General features: G+C 38.7%; 1 protein-coding gene across 2 annotated transcripts in view; it reads right to left on the bottom strand.

Moving 5' to 3' along the window:
• Positions 1-23,125, bottom strand: part of DOCK1 (dedicator of cytokinesis 1) — a 321,093-nt gene that overhangs the window by 248,049 nt on the left and 49,919 nt on the right. For both annotated transcript variants that reach the window (XM_054072202.1, XM_054072203.1), the window contains exons 13-22: positions 21,565-21,690; positions 19,999-20,123; positions 19,589-19,687; positions 18,354-18,426; positions 17,042-17,145; positions 16,393-16,576; positions 9,660-9,757; positions 5,996-6,085; positions 5,428-5,528; positions 3,545-3,679 (exon numbers count right to left, since the gene is read on the bottom strand). In XM_054072202.1, coding sequence (XP_053928177.1) covers positions 3,545-3,679; positions 5,428-5,528; positions 5,996-6,085; positions 9,660-9,757; positions 16,393-16,576; positions 17,042-17,145; positions 18,354-18,426; positions 19,589-19,687; positions 19,999-20,123; positions 21,565-21,690 — 1,135 coding nt within the window. The remainder of the gene's footprint in view (positions 1-3,544; positions 3,680-5,427; positions 5,529-5,995; positions 6,086-9,659; positions 9,758-16,392; positions 16,577-17,041; positions 17,146-18,353; positions 18,427-19,588; positions 19,688-19,998; positions 20,124-21,564; positions 21,691-23,125) is intronic.

Genomic DNA, 23,125 nt, shown 5'->3' with positions numbered 1-23,125 from the left:
AAATGCAGAATGATCACTGCTTTGGCTATAAGATGAGATAATACTTACTACAAAATGGCAAGGAGTGGGCAGAAGACTAGCACCACATAAACCCTTTAAATTCCCCCCTCCCCTTTGGCAGCACGCATCACTCGCCTACACAAGAGCTGTTGTTTGAACCTCAGCTACACAGACTTGACATCACGTAAAAAGAAAGAAAAAAAAAAAAAGCCCAGAAGACAATGGCATCCAGGTCAAATCTAACAAGGGGTGTTTTATAAACATCAAATGGGATTCTTCCCCAACTAAAATCCCATGCTTACCCAGTCAGCTTTGATTCTAAGAGCCTTATCCAACAGCCATTGGGCTTCAAAAGCCCTCCTTGTTCTCACTAGCTCTGTCCCTGAGCTCATCCAAACATTTTGCATGAAGACCCATCAGAGCAGCTCCCCGCAAGAGTCAAATCACCCCTATTTTCTTCTGGAGTTAAACCCAGTAAGGTGGTCTCAAATGTGGTCTGCAACCCAGAAAGAACAGCCAATCCAGGAATTTTATATGTACAGTCACAGTATGATTTCTTCATGTTTAAAAAGAACATGACAGACCACCTATTACAGAAGGAAAGGGGCTTTTCTTAAGATAAACACAGAGCTCAGCACGTTCTTGCCGCTTTACACTGAAACTAATGTGTATAATTTTTAACACTGTGTTCGTAAGCCTTTGGGAGCCACAAATATTTTTAAAAAGCCATTGAACTTCAACACAGGGGAAATAAATGCTACAGAAAAATATTAAATTGTGTTATTTTCCTGTGCTAAAACTAAGGGTTCTGCAGGGCAAACTTCTTGTTAAATCGTAATACCAATAATGGATTTCAGTGTACCCCTGAACAGATTAAAGAGGTGAAACTAATACTAATATAAAGAGTAACTAAACTTGTCAGTCCAGTAAATCAAACTGCTTCAGAAAAGCAGCTTTGCATTTCAAAAAGGAAATCGCACTAAAATAAACAAGTTAGTCACAAATGTGTTTCTACTGTCAGTTATTAAACATAATTATTTAATACACCTGATAATGCACTAAAACACCACACCTACAAGAAAACCAGGATTACAGTAAGTTGACTCCTCTAGCACTGCCTTAAAAATTTTAAGAGTATTGTAAACGCAACATAACCACTGGGATCATTACTCAGTAAACCAAATAAATGTATTTCTAAAGTTCACTTAAATTTTGCCTTTATGAACTTTGATATACTGAACAAATAGATTTGCCACCACGCTTTAACTAGACGAACAAGGCTTCTCTGTATTTATCCAGAACTGATACTTGCCTGCAATCATATTACTAAAACGTTCCATATATTCTGTCCACTACCACATTATTGAAGTTATAAATATGTAATAAATTTAATAAAAGATTCTGCTTACTCGTTGTGATTCCTCAGTAAATCACCAACGATATTTCAGAACACTGTTACACTTCTTATAATCACTTCAAATCACACACCTCAGACAGGATTTAAGCCTTACAGCAGAATAAACCATGGTGTCATTTGGCATTCAGTAGCTTCGCTGATTAATCCCTTGTCACTGAGATCTGCATCTTCCCAACTGCAAATTAGTAGTTAGCATGAGGAAATCCAATGGCCAATACTAGAGGGTCATATTGTCTGTAAATCTAATCTGCAGCAAGAGATAATTATTTTTTTCTGGTTTAAAGTGATTTGTAGGACGTGCAATCCTACAAATTGCACGTGACAATTTGACAATAAAATACTGAATGTCACTATAAGTGACATTCAGTATTTCATGAATCTCACAGCAAGACTCCTACAGTAATAAATTACAATTTCTAAATTAGGGAAAGGTTGGTGGAGCCAGTTACTTCAGAGCTCTACATAAATCCCTTGTAATAAGGTTGTTACCATCACTAACAAGTAGCAAAGGACTAATGCTAAGCCAAGGCAAATACTTCATCTTGTTTTGTAACTTTTTTATTATTTCGCGTATAAAGCACTGTACTGACTTTCAAATTTGCTTAGAGTAACTATTTATGTTTGACTTTATGGATGGATGGCCACTGCAGACAACATCAGTGAGTCTCAGTGCAATTCAACAAGCAGGAGGTCAAGGGGGGAGCAGAAAACAGCCCCCAGCAGGCCTCCACAGTGCCAGCAGGCATAGAAGCTTTTACAGAAACTCAAACGATTCTCCCATCAAAACCACTACAGCTCCTGAGACTTCTGCAGCCCTTCTTTCTTTCCACTTTCCCGCGTCACTCACTGAAACCTATTGAGACTGCAGAGCCCTACAAACAGCAACCGACCTCCGACAGCTTCATTCTTCTGTGACAGCTGTGGGGGTTAGGCAGCTCCAAACTGCTCGAGGGTCAACTCCAACAAGACTTGTTTTTCTTTTATGGGGCAGTGGTTCAAAATAGGTGCATCTCATAGTCTTTCCCTCCCTGCTGTTCATCTGTTCTGACTCTCTTCCCACTCTATGTCTGGCCTATGAATAAAGCCCTCTGCAAACCACAGCCACTGCCTGAGCCATGCAAGTACCGCACAAGGACAAACATCATGCTTCCCATCCAGAAAATCTGTCCCTTTGCTTTACTGCAAGATTTTCATTACTTCAGTCTTCCTAGACCTTCACAGCCATCTGATAAAAGCCACTAGCAAAGCTCAGGCCTGGATGTGGGACAAGGCAGTATGGCCACTCACTACCTTCAACCTTTCAGTCACAGTACCAGATGGTCATTCACAAAAGCTTCCCAAACAGTAGCTGCTTAATTTGAGACTGAAACATATCATGATATTAGCAGTGCATTGCGACTTAAAATATACGTCTCCATCAAGGAAAGCTGGCCCGCTCCTAGGTACAGCTGTCTCCTGAAAGAAGACCCAACAGCTTAAGAGATATTTGTAAAACAACGCGATACTGAGCAACTTTAATGTGTGGTGCTATCAAGGAGAAGTTCCAAACCAAACCAGGACCCAACACTGTCTGATGCTACACAATAACCGAATGGGGTCCCTGTCACCTAGGGCACCTGGTATGGGTTGGGTGCTCTCCGCAGCCCATGAGGAGGAAACAGCCCCTTCCATGGGGTGAGTTATCTCACTTCCCTTGGACCAAGGGCTGGAGCACCTCCCGTACGAGGACAGCCTGAGAGAGTTGGGGTTGTTCAGTCTGGAGAAGAGAAGGCTGTGGAGAGACCTCAAAGCAACTTCCAGTATTGAAAGGGGCTGGAGAGAGGCAGATTTAAGCCACACATAAGAAAGAATTTCTTCACCATGAGGGTGGTGAGGCACTGGCACAGGCTGCCCAGGGAAGCTGTGGCTGTCCCATCCCTACAGGTGTTCAAAACCACGCTGAATGGGGCCTTGGGCAGCCTGATCTAATAGGACGTGTCCCTGCCCATCACAGTGCGGTTGGGACTGGATGATTCTTAACGTCCCTTCCGACCCAAATTATTCTATGATTCCATGATCATTTTGATGTTTTTTTGAACAATATTATTAATGGAAATCACAGGAGGTTTCAGCATTCACCATACTTACTGATTGAACAATATCCTGGATCGGACTATGAACTTGAAGATGTACTCCAAAGCTTTCATAGCTTTGAAGAGCTGATCAGTGATACCACACTTCTCAGCGTTATCCACATATGTTTTCAAAACTTTCGTCAGTTTTCTGTTTAAATACAAACACACATACAAGTTACAAATACACTTGCAGAGAAGAATTACTACTTTGAAAGGTGTAAAGAAAAATCATATGCTTAAGTAGTGCACACCAAGTTAATACATTCATTATGTAACTAATAAACTCAAGCTCTTGGTTTTGCTGGTAAGTAGCTGCAATCTATTCTTGAGAAAAAAGGAAAAACACAGACTATAGCACCATTCAACATAGAATCAATACAGCAAATCTCGTTAAGACTTATTTCCTGCTGGATATTTAGGGATATTCAGATTTATATTATTAAGGTGCAACTACTAATAATAATCAAAATAATCACAATGATTAAATTAATAGAAACACACTGTCAGAATTAAACATAAAATAGGAATTTCTTCATTAAACAAGGCCTCGCCTTTACAAAGCTTTCACATGGATTTTGGGCTAGAATTTCTGAAACTTATTTCTGATAAAGTGTATGCATCACCAGTCGGAAATTCTTTTATTCTGCATTTTAAAGTCTATCAAATTTGTAAGTGAAATAATTTTAAAAATAAAGTCATTTCAACTACCTCTCTTTCAATGAATATAAACCACAACTTTAATGCAACTACAAGGAATTTCATGTGAAGTCATCCTAGCTCACCATATGTTTCAACATTCACGCTAAAAGTAAAAAAGTACATTATATACCACTAAGAAAATAACATTGAATGGACAGATTTCTTGATGTATTGGAATTTATTTGAATAGGAGTAAACTGCTTAAGAATGTCAAGCAACTACAGATATTTTCAGTGCAATCTCTTTTATGTAAACAAATAAAAGGCAGTGCAATAAAAGGCAGGGAAAAGGGGGGATCTGTTATGCCCATGAGCACAAGTCAAGCCAGAATTCAGCTCTTTCAGCATCCTCAATCTTAGAGCTGTTTCTGCCCCCATCCCGCATTTAAGGAAGGGAAGGATGCTTTCCATGCCTACCAGTCAAAGGACCACCTTCAGCTCTTGTGAATAAAAGCAGATGCTGGAGGATGCTTCATCCTTTACCCACTTCACATGAAGGCTCCAACAGTGGCTGTAACTCAGTGAAGTGATCATAATACCAAAGTTGTGTCTAAAGGCCTAACTCTCCTTCACAATTTAAATCAATTCTTGATCAAACACTTTCTGCTCACATAGCAATGACTGCATAGCAGCAGCAAAGTGCACAGCAGGTTTTCAAGTTCGGATTTGTTTTCCTCCCAACACTGCAGAGATAGTCATTATACATTTTCTCCTCCAACACTAGAAGACTGAAGCAGCAGCAAAGATCCTAAGCGTCAATACTTAAGACAGCAAAAATAATGGACTTTTTTTTTTTGTCATTCACAGTTTCCTCTCCGAAGTGACAGTAACACAGATAATTCGGGGCAGAACATCAATTTAATGCACCAAACAACATATATTTGAAGCAACTTATAAAGAAATTACTTCTTTCTCAAGGATGACTGAGAACTGCTTATGAATATTTTCCCTATGAAACGATTCTTGAAATCAAATCACGCCCTCCTGTAATACAGCAAAATCAAGATTTCCTCCTAGCAAGTGATCGAATGTTTTACTACTGGTATTTCACAAGAGAAAGACATACTGTCTCCAGCCTTCAAGAGCCTCCAAGCTCTATAGGCAAATTCCTAATTAACCTACGTAACCAAGTAATGGAATAATGTTATCTGGAAAAATTATTCAAGCCATATTAGGAAGAGTAAATTTTAAAATTTACGTGTAGGCTAACGTAGCACTGAAATGCTTCTTAATGTAGGTTTCCAAGACAGGATTAAAATGTTGAAATTTTCTGTCAGCAATCAGTCCAATGATAAATACCTGGGGAAAAAAATTATAATTATTGCATTATCCTCAAAAAATATTCTTCAAATTTTGTACATTCACCTATATTTTCAGATAAATCACATTAATAACATTAAAACCACAGACTGTGGCTTTTGACTCTCCTCTTAAGATATTAGTGTTCTCCTTTCCTGTGAAAATCTCCTATTTGTAACAGATTTCTGTTCTCAATAGAAACTTCCTGTTCCTGTCCTAAACCGTGCTGTTAATCCACTAAAATGACTGGACTTGACTACTTCCATCTCTTCTTGGAGAATGACTTGATGTAAACTGACATCCTTTTGATCAAGTCCAACCGAAACCTCAAATAAATCTTTTAATTAAACAATAAATAACAGCTAAAATCATTTTCATTAGGGAACTTCATTCTAGCATTTACACCATATATGTTTCATTCATCATTACAGTATCTACAGTTTAGTGCATCCACAAGGCCAACTTACCAAAGCATCAAACACTAATGTGTCAAATGTCTCACTCTCCGAGTTCTCCATCATTATGTTAAAAAGCGCATCCAATGTATCTTGAAGAAACTACAAATAAACACACACAATCACCAGATTTTACAGGAAAAATGAAATTCAGATTTCACACAGACTTCTACAGACATATTTGCTTTCATTCAAACATTTTAAAAAGTAAAGACATTTTAAAAGTTAGCCAAATAAAAGAAAAATACAACATTTTTGTTTTCAGCAAATCATTTCTTAGTTAAGTTGTTTACCTATATATCCACATCACTCAAACAGAAAAAAAAAGTCAGAAATCACACTCAGTACACTTGAACAAGGAGTTTAATCTATTATAGTCAATGAACAAAAATGTCTTTTAAAACTCAGGTTCAGCATACAGTCAATAGGATCATGCAGTTTCTGAAAACTGATGTTTCGGAGCACAAAGCACACAAGCAACTGAGTCTCATGCCAAATAAATTCGGTTATCCTCAGTAGTCTTGAGCTGAGCAACAAGTAAGGCACAGCATCTCGCTTTTCACGACTACGTAAAGCTCAGATTCACAAGTTCAAATGAAAGCATACATGCAGGCCTGGGAAACAGAGCACACGATCTTCTGCCCCAGCCCAAAACCTACACGCCTGTACCACTGTAACAGAAGAAGAGCCTTCACTAGCCAGCTGGCGGCACACCCTGATCTGTGCAACACCAAAGAAAGAGCAGATTAGCGTCAGGGAATTCGAGTTAAGCAGAGGGATAAAAACTGTTTTACACATGTTCACATTACAGCATTTCTTCCCAGTGACAGCAAGTAATCCATGCATGGATCAGAGATACTCGACACACTCAGTTTTATCAGCATGGGATTGTGTGTCTGGGCAGTTTCTCCTACCACGTGACAAAAAACTGACATGGGCTTCTCCAAGGCAGAATGAGGATGGATCGTGGTCTCAGTTTGTAATTGTTCTGGTTGAGAAAGAATGGGTTCAACATGGATTGTTCCAGCACGCCTATCTCAATGAATTAAAACGGGCGTTGTCTTGTAGATGAGACAAGGTATAGCTGGGGGAGAATGTCTGAAAAAGCAGAAGGCAAGTGATTCCTGAAATGGCAGCTACGAAGAAATATTATATACACTGTGAGAGTGACAGAAACAGCCCGACTCCTACTTTCCTCCCTTAAAAATATTCTTCTAGGCAAGGAGTCTCCTAGGTCACACATCTACTGGACTGTTAACTAAATCTAGAGTTAAATCTCAAAAATAAACCTCCATTTAGCAGCTCACTAAATACTGCTGAACACCAAACTTTCTCAAAACAAGGGAACATGGAGCCACAGTTCATGCTACTAATATCTGAAGATGAAAAACAGGCAAGTCAAAATGCTTAGAACTGAGTTTAGACTGAAGTTCTGGGGGAAATTCAGCTCATAATTTCACTACATGATTGGGGGAGTGGAAGAAGAAATGATAGCCTTCTCAAAGTCCAATTTGTTCTATTAACTACACATGCAAATAAAGTACATTTAACCAGCAACTGGCAGGAAGAAAAGAATAAAGCACAGTTTTGAGCTTTGACAGAAGTTTGTCTTGATTTGATCAGTAGTACTCTCAGATCCCAAACACTGCTTGGCTAAATCCCTTTCAAAACAGAGGAAGGTTAGAAGGCCATGCCGTGACCGATCAAGTCTTCATTTCACATTTAGGCATCATACCACAGCATCATCAAGTCACTGAAGTTGGAAGGGACCTCTGGAGGTCATCTGGTCCTACCCCCCTGTTCAAGTAGGGTATTTAAATCATATGAAACAACCTGATGGCAATATTTTAGTTGATTCTTCTATAACACGCCAAAGTATTACATAGCTATGGTGTTCAATTTTTAGTTCTGACTCAGAAAAGAATTGAAACACACGTTGAATTCCATCTGTGTCATATATTGACTTTCATTAGTAGAGTTCAAGTTTTAAATCTGTTCCCAAGGACTTCATGTAACAGCAGGAAGGATACAGGACAGAAGCTTTTGTTGCATAAAGTGGCAGGAAAACATTTCTCAGGTAGGGAGTCGGTTTGAATAATCTCTAGGCTATTAGTTTACATTCTCATATCCTACAGACTCTATGCACAAAAGGAATCAGAGCCTCTGTTAAAGCGAGATAACATTTACAGTTTCCATACACTATTGCAACAGTCCATCACAGAATGAGTATCTCAGCTGATCTCTTAGTGATAAATGAATACCAGTTGGCTGAGGCATTTTACTGGAGTTTTTAAAAAACAGAAATTTGAATATGTCTTATCACATCTGTACTTCTAATAAACACAGGCCGTACCATGTATCATATTTGACAACATGAAGGGCAAAAAAAGCTGAAAGAATAGAATGGAACAGTTACAAACTAGATGTTACAAATGTGCAACGGAGCAGTCTACATTTCAAATTTTCTTAACGCTGCTGTAACAGATGGATAACATAAACACTGATCTCCTAAAAAAACCGTAAGGAAGGTAAAGAGAGCAATATTAAACATTCACTCTTCTACGCTATGCATAAGTCAAGTTCTTCTCAGATCCCTATGCAATAGGGAGAAGAGAGTAGGACTCCATACAAGTTCTGGAACAATGCAGGAAAGGGTGAGTGTGTGTCAGCTGGAGAACTCACTCTGATATTGCTTTTACTTAAACCTTGTTTGCATCTCATTCTGGTGTTTCTAAAATCACAGATATCCATCACGCAGTAATTTGCTGAACACCCTCTGATGTTATTTGGAGAAGAGGGAAAACCACAAATGAGAACTATGACAATGCTTGGTAGAAGCGAGTATCAGTGTCAAGTTTTTAGCTATAAAGTGATCATAACAAAAAAGCAGCAGGTAGAACCTTCCTGAAAAACAAATCATGTGAGATACTATTTTCACCCTACTCAACAAAGGATAGTATCAGCAGTCTCAGATGTTTTACATTACTTCACAATGAGGCATTCCTTATGCTTCTGTTAACCAAATTAAAATCCACTGAAGTAAGGAAACAACAATACAGGCCCTTAAGGGTCATCTGTCCCCAGTACATTACATCTTTTGACACTCTCTTAGATTTGATTTATTACAACACGTTCAATAAAATCCCAGCTTACTCTTTTTCACAGCTAAACCTGTCTTTATGTAGGTCTCTACAATCACTCAGTAGCCTTGGCAAATGTAAATAACTTGGCTCAGCTAAATATTTTCAAGAGGAATAATTTTTTGAAAAATATATCAGCAGTACACAGTAGGATTGTGCTCCATATCCATATATTAAAAATACATTTAATATCACCATGTAAGAATTCCAAGATGTTCTAATCTTGTAAAGAAAACCACTCTCTGTCTTTATACATCTGGATATAAAAATTCACTGAAGTGATAAAAAAATAACTTACATTTTTAGAAATGTGCATTTTACATGTGTTTTACTAGTACTCAGCATCTGAAATGTTCTTTGAGGGTAGGGAGAAGGGCATTAGCATCCTGAAGGCTAAGAGATCCCTCATTACAATTTAATGTGCAAGTACAGATTGTGGGGGCAGGAAGCAAAGCAAAAGACATGAATGCCTCTATTACGGGATTCTGTAAAATTATGATACCAAGTTTATTTTTTTAAGAAATTAAACTTGTTACCTTAACCACTTCACCGCCATCAACCTTCATCAACTGCTTCAAATTCTGCTGCAACAGGTTTGTGTTAGATCGCCATTTCAGAAGTCCCAAGAGATCAACTAGGAAAAAGAAAAACAATCATGCCAGATATTTACTCATGCTCCATCACTATGTTCAGGACAAATAAGTTTACTTCCTTAGGTTAGCCATTTTTGCTGGACAATAACATATTTCTAGCACGCCTCTCACACTGCAGAAATCTAATACAATACTTCTATCGTGAAAGTAATCTGAAGGGCTTTCGGAAAAAAAGCAAGCTTTTGAAATATCAGCATCAAAATCTAGGCCAAGAAAGTCTGATCCCTCAGTTTTAATTTGCTGTATATAACAGTTGTGTGTTTAGAAAAAGATGCCAAAATGAAATTACTCAGCCACCAACACAGTCCCATCTACAGGGCCGTGACTCTTCCAGCATTAATGTTTCTAGTTTCTTTGCTCTCACTGAATAAACTGAAAAGAAGATAAGGCACAATGCAAGGCAAACAGTTGCAAACTAAGCTAATTCAGTGGAAAGGTGTCTGCCTAATAACTCATTACGCCCAAAGTGCTTGGTTGCTTCCAAGTGATAGACAGCAAAGGTGCAGATCAGATCACAAAACAAATCAAACGCAAATCATCTTCTCCCCAAATTCTACATCCCACCATTAAGATTGTGTCACTTCAGCATTCACTAATAAATATGGGAACAGAGAAGGCAAACCCTCTCTTATTAGTCATAAAGAGCCACAACACCATTTTTCAGTTTCCCTTAAGGAAAATTTCTCACAAAGAAGTCACAATTGGGGTTGCCCTGTGAACAAACATGCTAGTAAACATCGGCAACCACACTGGAGCAGGAAGAAGTTAAACCCACCCTAACCCCAGAATTGCCCACAAACCCAAAACCCCACAGTCGTCCTGCCTTAACCAAACTAGCATCAGGGAAAAATTCCTCTCTGCCCCATTAAAGGTCAGTTTTCAGCACAAAAAATTATCTGTAAGTCATCCCCAAGAGAAGCCCCCAAAGAGAGACAAACAGAAGATTTTAAAGACTGTACGTCTTCAGTTTAGCCTCTGGATTACTACTGCACATTACCTCCTTCCCATTATGGTAATATTATGCAAATTGTGCCCTGTGTAACTCTTAAACAATAAGGACAGGCAGCTTCTCTCTAGTAATGTCCCCTCACATCTCTTATTCCAACTTTCAAAGCAACCAACAGAATGCTTAGCAAGGCATACCTCTGCAGAGTATATTCTGGAAACTACATGCAGAGACCCAGAGCAGCTGCTATACCTTCCCCAAAATCTTTCAGCCCAAGTAACAAATAAAATTACTCCTAGTGGAATGGGCTGCAGTTCTCCTTGGGATACATTCCTCCTCTGCGCAGCACTCAAAACAAGACTTCTTATCCTCATTTTGGGAGTATGAGTAAACAGTGCTTTATCACATTAAAGCTCTGAACAATCCAAAACAATCCATCCCCTCCATATTTTTTTTCTTTAAATATATCCTATAAGAAGGATATAGGCTGAAATCAAGGCTTAGAAGCTCAACATTAACAGAAAAATGGCTTCTAGAAGAAAACTACAGATGCCTCCAGGAGTTATCCAGAGTGTTTCATGAACTCGTTTTTATCAGTTTTCCTGCACTGAACTTGGTATCAGTTTGAACTCTAAAAAGGCATCAGCTTGACAAAAGAAATGATCCAAACAAAAGCCATCCCACACTGTTTCTGAATGGCACTGTGTATTGCCCCAAGAAAACAAAGTCACACGATCTTTCAGCACGATGAGACAGCAAATGATAAATGAATATACATACGCAAACAGAAAACATCCATGCAGTCCAACCATCAGAAAAATAAGCTCCAGTGTACATTAAAAACATGCATTCACTCTGTTACTGAAAGCATTAACCCCAGTCGGTCAGTTAATCCAACTCTTTTTAATAGGTTTAGCTATAAAATAATACAGTAAGCAAAAGAGGGTAAGAACATAAACCAGTATTTCAGCCTACAGTAAACACCGAAGTCAGCCTAGGTCAATTGAAATTTATGTGACCAGAAGATATCAGAGGAAGACAGAACAAGGATTTTCAATTGCAAAGGGTTTCAGCAAATAGGTGACCCACCAAGTAGCCAGGAGCAACTTTATGTTATTTGAGTAAATGTAATTTATGATTATATTTACTACACAAGACTTTCTATTACATTGTATTTAGCAGTTGTAAGCAAATGGTCCAACTTCCTGGTTCTATACTTTCCTTGACCTGTATCTATGCAAAGGTTTCCCAACGGAGATACCCAAACATTTCTCAAAGTCCAGTCACTGAACTGACATTAGACAATATTTCCTCTCTAAATACATTTGTGTGTTCTTTGAAGTAGTCTTCCCTCTTGGCTTTAAGCATTTCATTTTCCACTCTTTACGACTTATTTTAATTCTTTATTTACATCTTCATTTTTATGCCACTGTAAAAATTCACCACATCATGTATTCTTTTTTAAAAAAAGATTATCAATTGTGCTGAATGACTGTGTAATATTCCTCTCAACTCTTTGCTGAAAGCCTGGTCCCCTCAGTTTCTCAAAGCCTTCACTCCAATCAGTAACAGTCACTATTATCTAGAGGTTTGAGTCCTTCAGGCAGAAAAGAAAACATAGAAATAACTTTGAATAAACGTTACAGACACCACAGATGCTCCACAACAGCAAATACACAGGCAGAACATTAGACAGCTCTCCAGCTGAAAAATTTTCCAGCAAGCTCATTAATGCAATTTCAGTTCTATTTCCACTACCCTGATAGTAAAAGGACACCTGTCTTCACAGTCCTCTAAAAAGCACCAGTAGGATTTACTATCCACAGGCAGTCTTCACATAGAGGGGATGTCACTTTTGATGCCATTTTTCCCCTCCTTATGTACCTCCTGGTACCTCCAGCTTCCAGCTAAAAGAAAAAGAAGATTCAAACCTCACAAATGCCTCGCTCTGTGGGAGAAAATAAGACCACAGTTTGTCACAGGCTACTCAGGCGAAGGAAAGCAAAATCAGCAGAGCCCTGACTTGGACATGACATCAGGAAGAGATTCATAGTATCATAGTATAGTTAGGGTTGGAAGGGACCTTAAAGATGATCCAAGTTCCACACCCCTCCTGCCATGGGCAGGGACACCTCCCACTGGCTCAGGCTGCCCAAGGCCCATCCAACCTGGCCTTGAACACCTCCAGGGATGGGGCAGCCACAGCTTCCCTGGACAACCTGGGACAGAGCCTTATCACTCTCATGGTGAATAAATCCCCCTTAATGTCCAGCCTAAATCTGCCCCTCTCCAGTTTATACCCACTCCCCCTCATCCTATAACCACAAGCCTTTATGAATAGCCCCTCCTGAGCTTTCTTGTAGCCCCTTCAGGTACTGGAAGGTCGCTATAAGGTCTCCTCTAAGCCTCCTCTTCTCCAGGCTGAACAACCCCAACTCTCTCAGCCTGTGCTCTTGGGAAGGTGCTCCAGCCCTCTGATCACCCGTATAGCCTCCTCTGAACCCATTCCAACAGCTCCATATCCTTCTTATGTTGAGGATTCCAGAACTGGTGTTCAAGACAGATCTTGCTATCTATGTACCCTAAGAACAGAAGACCCAACATTTCCCACCCCAGAAAGATCTACTGAGATGTTATCAACTGCAAGTAGATATCCTATAACATATGGGATCAAATTACTCACTTCTGGCCTTAAAAATACCCAGGCAAAACCAAAGAAAACCAACCAAAACCTAAACCAAATTTGTGGTGTCTGCTGACACATTCAGTGGTCCACAAACAGTAGCAAACTAAGTGTGAGGTATCAGAGTCAACCATTCCCTACAGAAGGTGGGGACACAGTGCCACACTGCCTGTTAATGCATCAAGTGCCAGCAGCACCATCAGCTGTGGCTTCAACACGTATATGTCTATAGTTGGATGAGGATTCACATCAATTCTTAAATTCCAGCATCTGAATACAGAAGGTCTTATTTCATCAAGTGCGTTTGCACATCACGTTTTCATGGAAGTGTTTCTTCAACCCACAAAGGACCTATTTGTTACAGAAAGTTTTGAGAGTAGAATAAAGGCACGCCCTGCCATAATCCTGTGCTTAAGGGAATATGAACATTTAATTCTGCCTCAAATGGCAAAGGAGTAGAAGCTGGGCAAGAGGTAAAGTGATGACAAACAGCAACTTCTGATGCCTCTGAGAGCTGATCTTCTCACTGATTCCTCAGGAGGCTGGGATTTTTTTAGCTTGTTTACAGATGGTCCCTCCTCTTTGGCTATGGCTACTCTGCTACCTCAAAGGAGGTCGTAGTAAGGTAGGTGCTAGTCTCTTCTAGGATGAGAGGAAATGGCCTCAAGTTGTGCCAGGGGAGGTTTAGACTGGATATCAGGAAAAAAAATTGTTATCAAAAGAGTGGCCAAGCATTGGAACAGTCCACTCAGGGAAGTGGTGGAGTTACAAACCTTGGTGTTCAAAAAGCGTGCAGAAGTAGCACTTTAGGACATGGTTTAGTAGACATGACGGTGTCGTGCTGGACTGGATGATTTGGACATCTTATCCAATCTTAATGAGTCTATGATTCTACTATTCTAAACCACTAACAGCTGCTCTATTAACTAAGTAGATAGTTCATATTATCAATTTCTCTGAAAGAAAAAAGCTCAAGTCCTACCAGGGACCACATTTGTTGGTTTGGAGACTTTTCAGACATCAATTACTAACAGAAAAGAAACACTTATAACTTACAGTTCATAGAGAACTTCAGTCAAGTGAGTGTTCGAAGTGCTTACATACAAAAAGACAGTCTTCTACATCAAATACAATACAGAAAGAGCCATGTGATTTATTTTCAATAATTCTGAAACTACATTAATAAGTCTTAAAGCCAATTCTAAGATACTTTTGGAGGATGAAAGAATTAGTATAGATGACCAAATGGAGAAAATGAGGTTTTGGCTCAACATTTTGGTAAATTAAAATAATCATGGATTCCTACTTCCTACGTTTTAATAAAGTTAACGGAAGAATATTAACCCAACAATTTTATAGCAGTTAAAGTCATATTCAGAAACTATAATCTGAACAGCACTGCCAATTTTTAGATGAAAAATGATACTTGAGGGAGGAATTCCATGATGAAATTTTTTGTTTCTTTTCTAAATTGCTTAAGGGTACACGGTGATCTTATTTAATAACATCAAAATACTTTGCAGAAAAAGAAAAGTCTCTGGCAACTCTGAGAAAAAGTTTCACAGACAACATAATTAACAGTAACATTAAACAAAGATCAAAAGTTCAAAACAAATTATATGTAAATTAAATTTTAATAATACTTCTCTGAAAGCAATGTCAATATATTGTTCACTCTGAAATACTTCTAGCTACTAGCAAGCACAGGAAAGACTGAAAAATACTAATCCTACCACAAATAAAAAGCAGCTCAATTCCACATGCTGGTTTCTGTGTTCCACAAAACCCCCAAATCACTGTGTTACTGTGGAGCTATGACATTCCAAAATAATTTCTGAATTTTTTGCTAAACACCCTCTTAGGCTGTAAGACTGCCAGACTGCAGTGAATCTGATGTGCTCTGAATATGAAATATCTAGGAAGAGACGCCACAGAAAAATACTGCGATCAAATAGAGTTGACTACTAAGTTGTACCAGAGTAGCAAGTTTCCCCCTGGACAGTTGGACAACTCACTAAGTGACAGTCCAGCCATTATTCCCACCCACCCCCTGACCCAAGCTCTCATCATCCACAACCTCAACTCCCGACAGATCTACTCGAACCAAGCCCTCCCTTCTCATGAGTCAAGAAGGAATGATCCCTCTTCCCTGGCATGACTCACTCACATCTCAATGACCCACCCACACTCTCGAGTCTACTCCTGGTGCAGAGAAAAGAACAAGAGACCGCTCCATGGCAACGAAACAGAAAAATCGCAGAGAGGGCACAGTCTGGAAATGTGAAATTCTTGCTTTGTTGGCTGCCATCAACTCTACTTTCCATGGCCTTTGGATGCAGTCAGCCAGCTGACAAACACATGAAAAATGCATATAAGGCAAGTCTTAAAAGGAACAAAATATGCCAACTCCATTTCTGGTACTCTGTGTTCATGTGAAGATATGCGAACACGAGTGACCTCTATGGAACACACTCTCACGCTAACAACCCGTCTGCCCAACACAAGAAAACATCAGAGCTTTCTCAGGCATATATTGCACCTTGGAAATAAAATAAAACAGTGTATTTGGGAGCAGAGCCATACTACTGCCTACTCGAAAGCAAACTCATTCTCTTCCTTAGTGCTATTATTCATACTCTCAAAGAAATAAAATGCCACAGAGACTGTTTTCAGTATACTTCAGTATAAAAGTCTCAACTATATGGCAATCAATATTCCTGTTTCCATTTAACTCGGTATTCTTCTGTCTTTTTAGAGACATGTACTGCTCTAAAGCAAAACAAAGCCCATGCGCAGAGAAAAGGCTGGACAGTAAACCTACTCAGTAGATGCTTTTGCTGCATCCAAATAATTTAATTGAAAACTGCCTGGGAAACAACCCACCACTTATTCACAGAGGAAGGGGGGTGGAAGAGGCAGGAAAGTCAGTACATACAATCCCGCTCCAAATGCGCAGAGCAGAAGCTCCAGCAGTTCGATGAACTTACCATTCTGGGTAAGTTTTGTTGAACAAACTAGAGTAGAAATCTGGAAAGAGTCTTTGCTGATGGTGCAGCTTCCAAGGTTCTGCATGCTCTTCCCTGTTGCAGAGTGTCCCTTTTCCTCCAATTCTATTTTAGTGGATGGCAGACTTAAATACGTTGAGGCATCCTCCAGCTTCTTTGCTTCTGCCTGCAGAGGTGTTTTAAATACAAAATGAAACCATTTGAAAATATCCAGTAAAAAGCCTTAATAACAAAATTTTATTATTTACACTGGATTTTCTTAGGTTTGTTCCAGACTTGGAGCTCTCCAATGGGTCTTCAACTACAGTAATTTAGCACTATCCCGTCTACATATTGGAGCCAAGACATGACATTCTAAGGGCTACAAAAGTAACTTTTCCCAGCCATAAAAACCCACATAAAACTCAATAACGAGTGCCTTCAAAATTAAATCATGCCCCAGCAAAGCATGTTCAAGGCTTAACAATCAATCGGCCAAATATGCAAACTGCACTGTACTTACTACTTAGCTACTTGATCTAACAGAGTAGTCTGTAATACTTTTTTCTGTGCAACTCTCTAGCAGAAATTCCTTAAGTCAGTCACCTGAGCTAATTACTGTGGAAAGAACTAAAGTATCTCAAAATTCTACCTTGTAAACTATAAGGTCATGTTCTCCATCTCTCAGAGTTGTTCCATCATATCTCATGAGCTTCACAAATGCCAAGGCAAATATTTTCTCAGATTTATCTTTGGCTGTGGAAAAAAAAAAAAAAAATCAACGCATAATTAAGTATTTGATAATTATACAAGCAGTCCATCTAAATCTCAAAACCATAGATAACCTGTAAATGAATGACCATAGTGAAGATTCACAGATGAAGAAAGCATACAGTAAGTTAAGTCTTCTAAACAGAAGATAGAACCAAAAACCACAAAATAAATGCATTAAGGATCTGACCACACCGACAGTAACTAGACACTTAATATTTCTATATCCTGTTTGTTATTTTAGGAAGCTGGATTAAGGCAATTTTTCAAAAATAAAACAGAAACTTGATGCACTTAAAATGCTCAGGTTTTTAGGAGTTAAAAGAATGGCAGTGCTTGGCACCTAGAGTAATGATTTGAGGATCAACATCATGGGTCTCACTGGGGCTCTATCATTTGGAGGAGGAACATAAGAACCAAAACAGAAACAAGATGCATAACTACAGATGAAGTGCCTGAGCTTCTGAAAAATGACGCACTCTCTAGCGAGCACAAACTAGAAAATGCATTGTTTCCTCTCATTGTTCAAGATTTGTTATCAAAAGTTAAGAAAAAACAAAGCAATAGGGCAAGTAGAAATCGCAAAGGCAAGAAATAAAACCAGAAGGAAAGCATAATCAACCTAAGACAGCCCAATGAACCTGTAAGAAAGCCCTGTAGCCCTAAGGCACCACCTCTATTTAAACCATGACCAGCCTAAATTCTTGAGTCATCGTAAAAGTACTTCTGACTCCAGTAATTTGTAGCGCACAGTCATAACTTTGACACTGATTTTCAGCACATTGTTTTCATTCCTCAAACTAAGTCTTTTATTGATAATCTATTTATAAAATGTACAACTTCAATTAAATAATCACTAAGGGCTAGGACACTATATACTACACAGGTAAGTATCCATGAAGCATAATACATGCCTTAAAATCCATCCAGTGCACATGACCCAAATAATGCTTTTGTCTACACGTTTATTATACAGCAAAAAACCTGCAAAATTGCCAATAGGTAAGAGTGAGGAAGATGTAAAGGGAAAACGAAGCTCAGATGCTAACCTAAAATAAGCAGGAAAAAAAACTTGGCCCCACACTAAAAGTGATTACAAAAGTCAATTACAGATTAGGAATGTTATGCCTGTTTCAGCAGATTTTGGCACCAGACACTGACAAGAACCATAATGAAAAGGCTGAATTACTTACAGTCCTGTGATGATCTATGACGGAACGTGAACCTTAAATGACTGCGGTTCACATCTTCAATGGGGATTGCGACCTTCAAATATTGGGAAAGAGGATGGAGAAAGAAAACAGTCAGTGCAGTATCACCAGACATCACTGACCACTACCAAATCTCATCTAGGTATCTTTCAACAATATGCTTCATGCTTTCGGAAAGATTAATGTTAAGCAGCAGCTTCATTTTGCCATAGAAGACTTTGAAAGGTCACAGGTTCCCCAGGAAAATGGCCAATTGTTGCACCAAGAAAGAGAGAAGGAATAAAGCAAGCCTGTTAAGCTACCCAACAAGACCTCCAACTTCAGATGTTGGGCTGCGCTATCAAAGCCTTGCCTATCACTCTCTCCAGCCCAGCAACAAGCCTGTCTTGAATTTGATTCGTAGAGAACTTGATTATCAACTGTAGCAAGTAAAAATTCTTAACATGTCCATTACCTATGCAACACCTGCCCTAGACACACTGTTATCTCTGATCCACATGTAACCAACACACAGAGGTGTAACCAATGCCCTTCTCCCTAAATATTATTGCTAGAGCCAACCTATTTTGCTGCACTTGAGGCCTGTGCTGTACACTGCTCCCCATCAACGTGTCTAGGTTTCTAACCTTCCCTGCAGCCGCTTCCTGTCTACAGATGCAACAAGAACACCTTTGAACTTAACAGTGTGGAGAGTAGCTCGAAGTCTCTTCTTGGCACACATATACTGCATCCACTGACTACAGCTAGGCAGAATAGATTTTATAACACTAACACCAGCCTCTTCTGTAATATTAAAACTTGATATTTAAGCTAAAATCTTATTACCCAAGCAATTCAGCAAGTCTGAAGCACAGTCATCCAGATCCCAAAACACTGATGAGTTCAATACTATAGCAATTACACTTCAACTTTAAGGTCCTGCCGCTCTAGGTCAGCTTCATGGAAACAGAGTAAACCATTCCCAAACAGTGTCACTGTGCACCTCTAAAAGCTGTCTTGACCAAAAGGATGATGTAAAATGATTTATGCAATAGAAGTCAAATCTATTTTCCAACAGTGTCTGAAAGTCTTCCTTAGTTGAGCTAATCCTTTTGTCCTGCTAAACACAATCACAAGCATTGAATTTCCCTGCTTTTGTTTCTCAAGGCTTTCCACTGAAACCTAAATTAATTGCATATTAATCCACACAGAGGAAGTTACTGTAACAGTTTCTATACCTTTACAGTCTCAAACCAGCGAGGTTGCTTTACTTGGTAATATATTACTGACTTGTACTCCGAGATGGCTTCATCACCAGCACCAGGAAAAATAACACTCTTGAAAACACAAACAAAAGAGGAAATGTTTATGTCTATCTTAAACTCCACTTTTTTCATTTCAGTATAAAAAAAGAATAGTGAAATAGGTCAAAATGGGACAGAATGGTTCATGCTTAGCGGTCCTCACAAAATTAGTATCAAAGTGCATGTACTGATATAAGATGTATTCCATTACAGTAAAGAACAAAATTTTGTTATAAATAAAAATAGACTTAAGTCGAAAAATGTAGAGAAAGATGTCAAAAAGGCTTAAACAGAGACGTATCAAATAAAAAAAAAACCAAACCAGGTGTTAAATACTTTATTACCTCTAATCTTTTGCCATCTTCATCATAAACAGATATTGTAACTTCTACATTCTTGGCTGTTGTTTTATTGCCTTTGTCAAAATCTCCCTGAACCAATGTTACATAGATGTCATTACGAACATCACCTAAAAGAAAAAGCAAAGCACAAAGTTATCCAAAAATTTCATAGTATACCTATTGATTTATGAAACCAATGATGCACAGAAACAAGGAGCAACACATTTTAGTAACAGCAGTCATAAACACACAAGGCAAAACCTTTAAAAGCCATAGTATCTAGAATGATCAAGCTAGCAGTGAAAACAGCTCCTTAGCTAAAACTGTAGCACTAAACCAGCTCTTTAACTAAAATCATGCTAATACTTCTAAAGTCTGAACTATCAACTCACAGTACAGCAGGCCGAATAACAAAAAAAAAATCACACATTATTTCTGGACTGAAAGAATACTACATCATCATTAAGAGTACATACCATACCACTCAAAAAACACCTCAGTTCCACTTTTCTTTTACATACACCTTCTTTCATTATTAATTTGAAAGGATAAGATTCATCACAGTCACTAATTTATCCCATACACAGATATTTTGGAATTTAAAAATATTTAACAGCCCACAGATGTCTGTTTAACTTGTTACATCGGGAAGCAATCTCATGGTTTTGCTGGTTTGGAGGTTGCAGGGGAGGTTTGTTTTCAGATTTATGTCTTTAAATGCTCCTCAACTATACCCCAATTCAACTGAAATTTTTAAAATTAATTGAGGAAACAGGGGACTTCCAATAATTTCACAAGGTTTACACACCAGCACATGATCACAACAAGCAGAAGTGCTGCAGCACTTGCACTATACCAGATATACAGTCAACCATCTGAGAAACACACAGTCAGCAACTACAGGAAGAGCTGGAACTGGGATGGGGTTTGAAAATATCTAATGGGTCCTCTAGAGCCCATCAATCTGAAAAGGACAGTGTGAGGTTTTTTTCTGTAGACTGCTTCTTACGGCAGTATTTATTCCGGGAAGCATCATGCTGCGCAGAGGGAGGGGTTCTGTAAACATCAGAACTGAACATCCATGGAATATACGTACTAGAAAAAGACAATAAGGCTTTCTTTCAAATACATTATCCAAACCTAGTACAATCCCCAGATTTGTATACCTCTAAATCAAGGCTATCCCTCTGAAAAATCTTTTTGGATTGTGTCCATCAAAGAAAATGTAAGGTTTACATATGCCCTTGCTAGGGAGATGATATGAAGCACGTACTTAGTATACATTTTTCTTCACTGGAAAAAGAGGAAAACTTCCACTGTCGGTATGATATCAGTCTTTTTGCAGGGGTTGTTGGTTTTATTTATTGAAGTGGCACATGTGGCAAGTATTAACAAAGTGTTTTACATTTATTTTAGATGAGACAAAATCCTTAGACGATCCTGTATTTCTAATGTATACCACACCTAAAATTATTTTTTTTTTTTTTCCTCCCCAAAGCTTCCATACGCACAGATATTTAAAGAAGGTTAAAATACAACAAAGCAGCATTAATTCATGCAATGGCTTACCAGGCATAATAATTTCAGGAAACCCCATTTTTCGAGCGACAGCTGTTGACCTATCCACTAAGTGTGGAAATTCTTTCCTAATCTGATGAATATCTCCTGGAAGTAGTTTCAAAGTCACCCACAAACCTAATGCATAAAAAGCAAAATTATTAAACTGGGGGAGGGGGAGAGGAAGGTTCTAGTTACTAAAGACTTCTTTTTAGACATTCTAAAATGTAAGCACATATATTAAGGTAACTGTTCTTCATTTACAAGGAAATACAGTTTCCAAAGTATTTTAATACACTCAAAAAAATCCCAGTGCTTCAAGCAGAACCACGAGTACAGCACACAAGGATGTGTCTGATTATACTCAACTTTCTGGAAAGCTGTATAACACCTCCACCTGAAAGCTGGCTGGCTAATAAAAAACTGGGAAACTGGATATCTGTGCAATATAAGTATTCAGGCCTTTGTATTGTGCACTTTGCAGCAATACCCTCTAGAAGGGGTCTTGGTAGGTAGGAGGCAGGTGTTTAAAAACAGATGCGCGTTGCTTCCCACACTCGAGCTTACTAAAGCAAAAAATTTTACTTGCAGTCTAAAAACGTCAACATAACAGATCTCCATTCAGAACAAGGCTGGCAAGATGATACAACATAAAGGAAGAAGGAAACACTTAGGTTTCAGCTGGACCTACTGTAGTCTAGACTGCAAAAATGCAAGTGAGCCTACTGTGCCCTTGGTACAAAGCTGAAGTTACCCTAGAAGAATCCCTCCTCTACTCAGACTAGACTTCTCTTATCATTGAGCTCTTCCAAAGGGATTCGTGGAAGTACAGTCATTAAGCCATTAGCAGAACTGCCTCAAGCTCGTATCTATCCCTTGAACTCTCACAAGTTCCCTCTAATGAAATGTTTATCTCCCACAGGAAGAAAGAGAGGTGGCAACGTTAGTTTGCATGTAAAAACATAAGTATAAAAATCAACCAATATTAAGACACCAACAAAGCCAACACCAACATCAGATACGTATCCTGAATTGATTCATCACCACCCCCATAAGCTGTTTTTACTGCACTGAGCACAAAGAAATCTACAGCATCAGCTTTACAGAGTTGACATTTTTCTTTTCAGTAGCAGAAGCAGCCACTAAAAAGCAACTGCTTGCCAACTAACATTAGGCACATTTGTTACAGGAAAAAGAAAGATACCAAAGTGGGAAAAAAATAAAGAAAAAAACCCCCAAAAAGTCTTACACTTGGTAAAGGGACTGGCAGGCAGTTTTAAGCATGAAATAATTACAGCAGCAATTTGCAAAGGAAAATCCTAAAATTAAAATATGAACAATATCCCAAAAATATTCCTCTATAAAATGAATTGTGGGTTATCCTGTTACGCACACAATGAACTATACATTCATTTTGTATTTATTTGGCAGCCAGCTGTCTTTTCTATTAAAATCTCTTATAAAAAAGCTGTGTACTGACTTGCTGCCAGAGGTGGTTCTAACAGCTGCTGTGCCATGAAATAGTGACTGTACCTACACTGACTGGGTCAGCAACAACCCTTAATCCTTTTCT

The sequence above is a fragment of the Cuculus canorus genome, chromosome 7, assembly GCF_017976375.1.
Source record: "Cuculus canorus isolate bCucCan1 chromosome 7, bCucCan1.pri, whole genome shotgun sequence".
NCBI classification, from domain to species: domain Eukaryota; kingdom Metazoa; phylum Chordata; class Aves; order Cuculiformes; family Cuculidae; genus Cuculus; species Cuculus canorus.
Note: the sequence above shows the minus strand (reverse complement) of the source record. Positions and strands in the feature narration are given on the sequence as shown.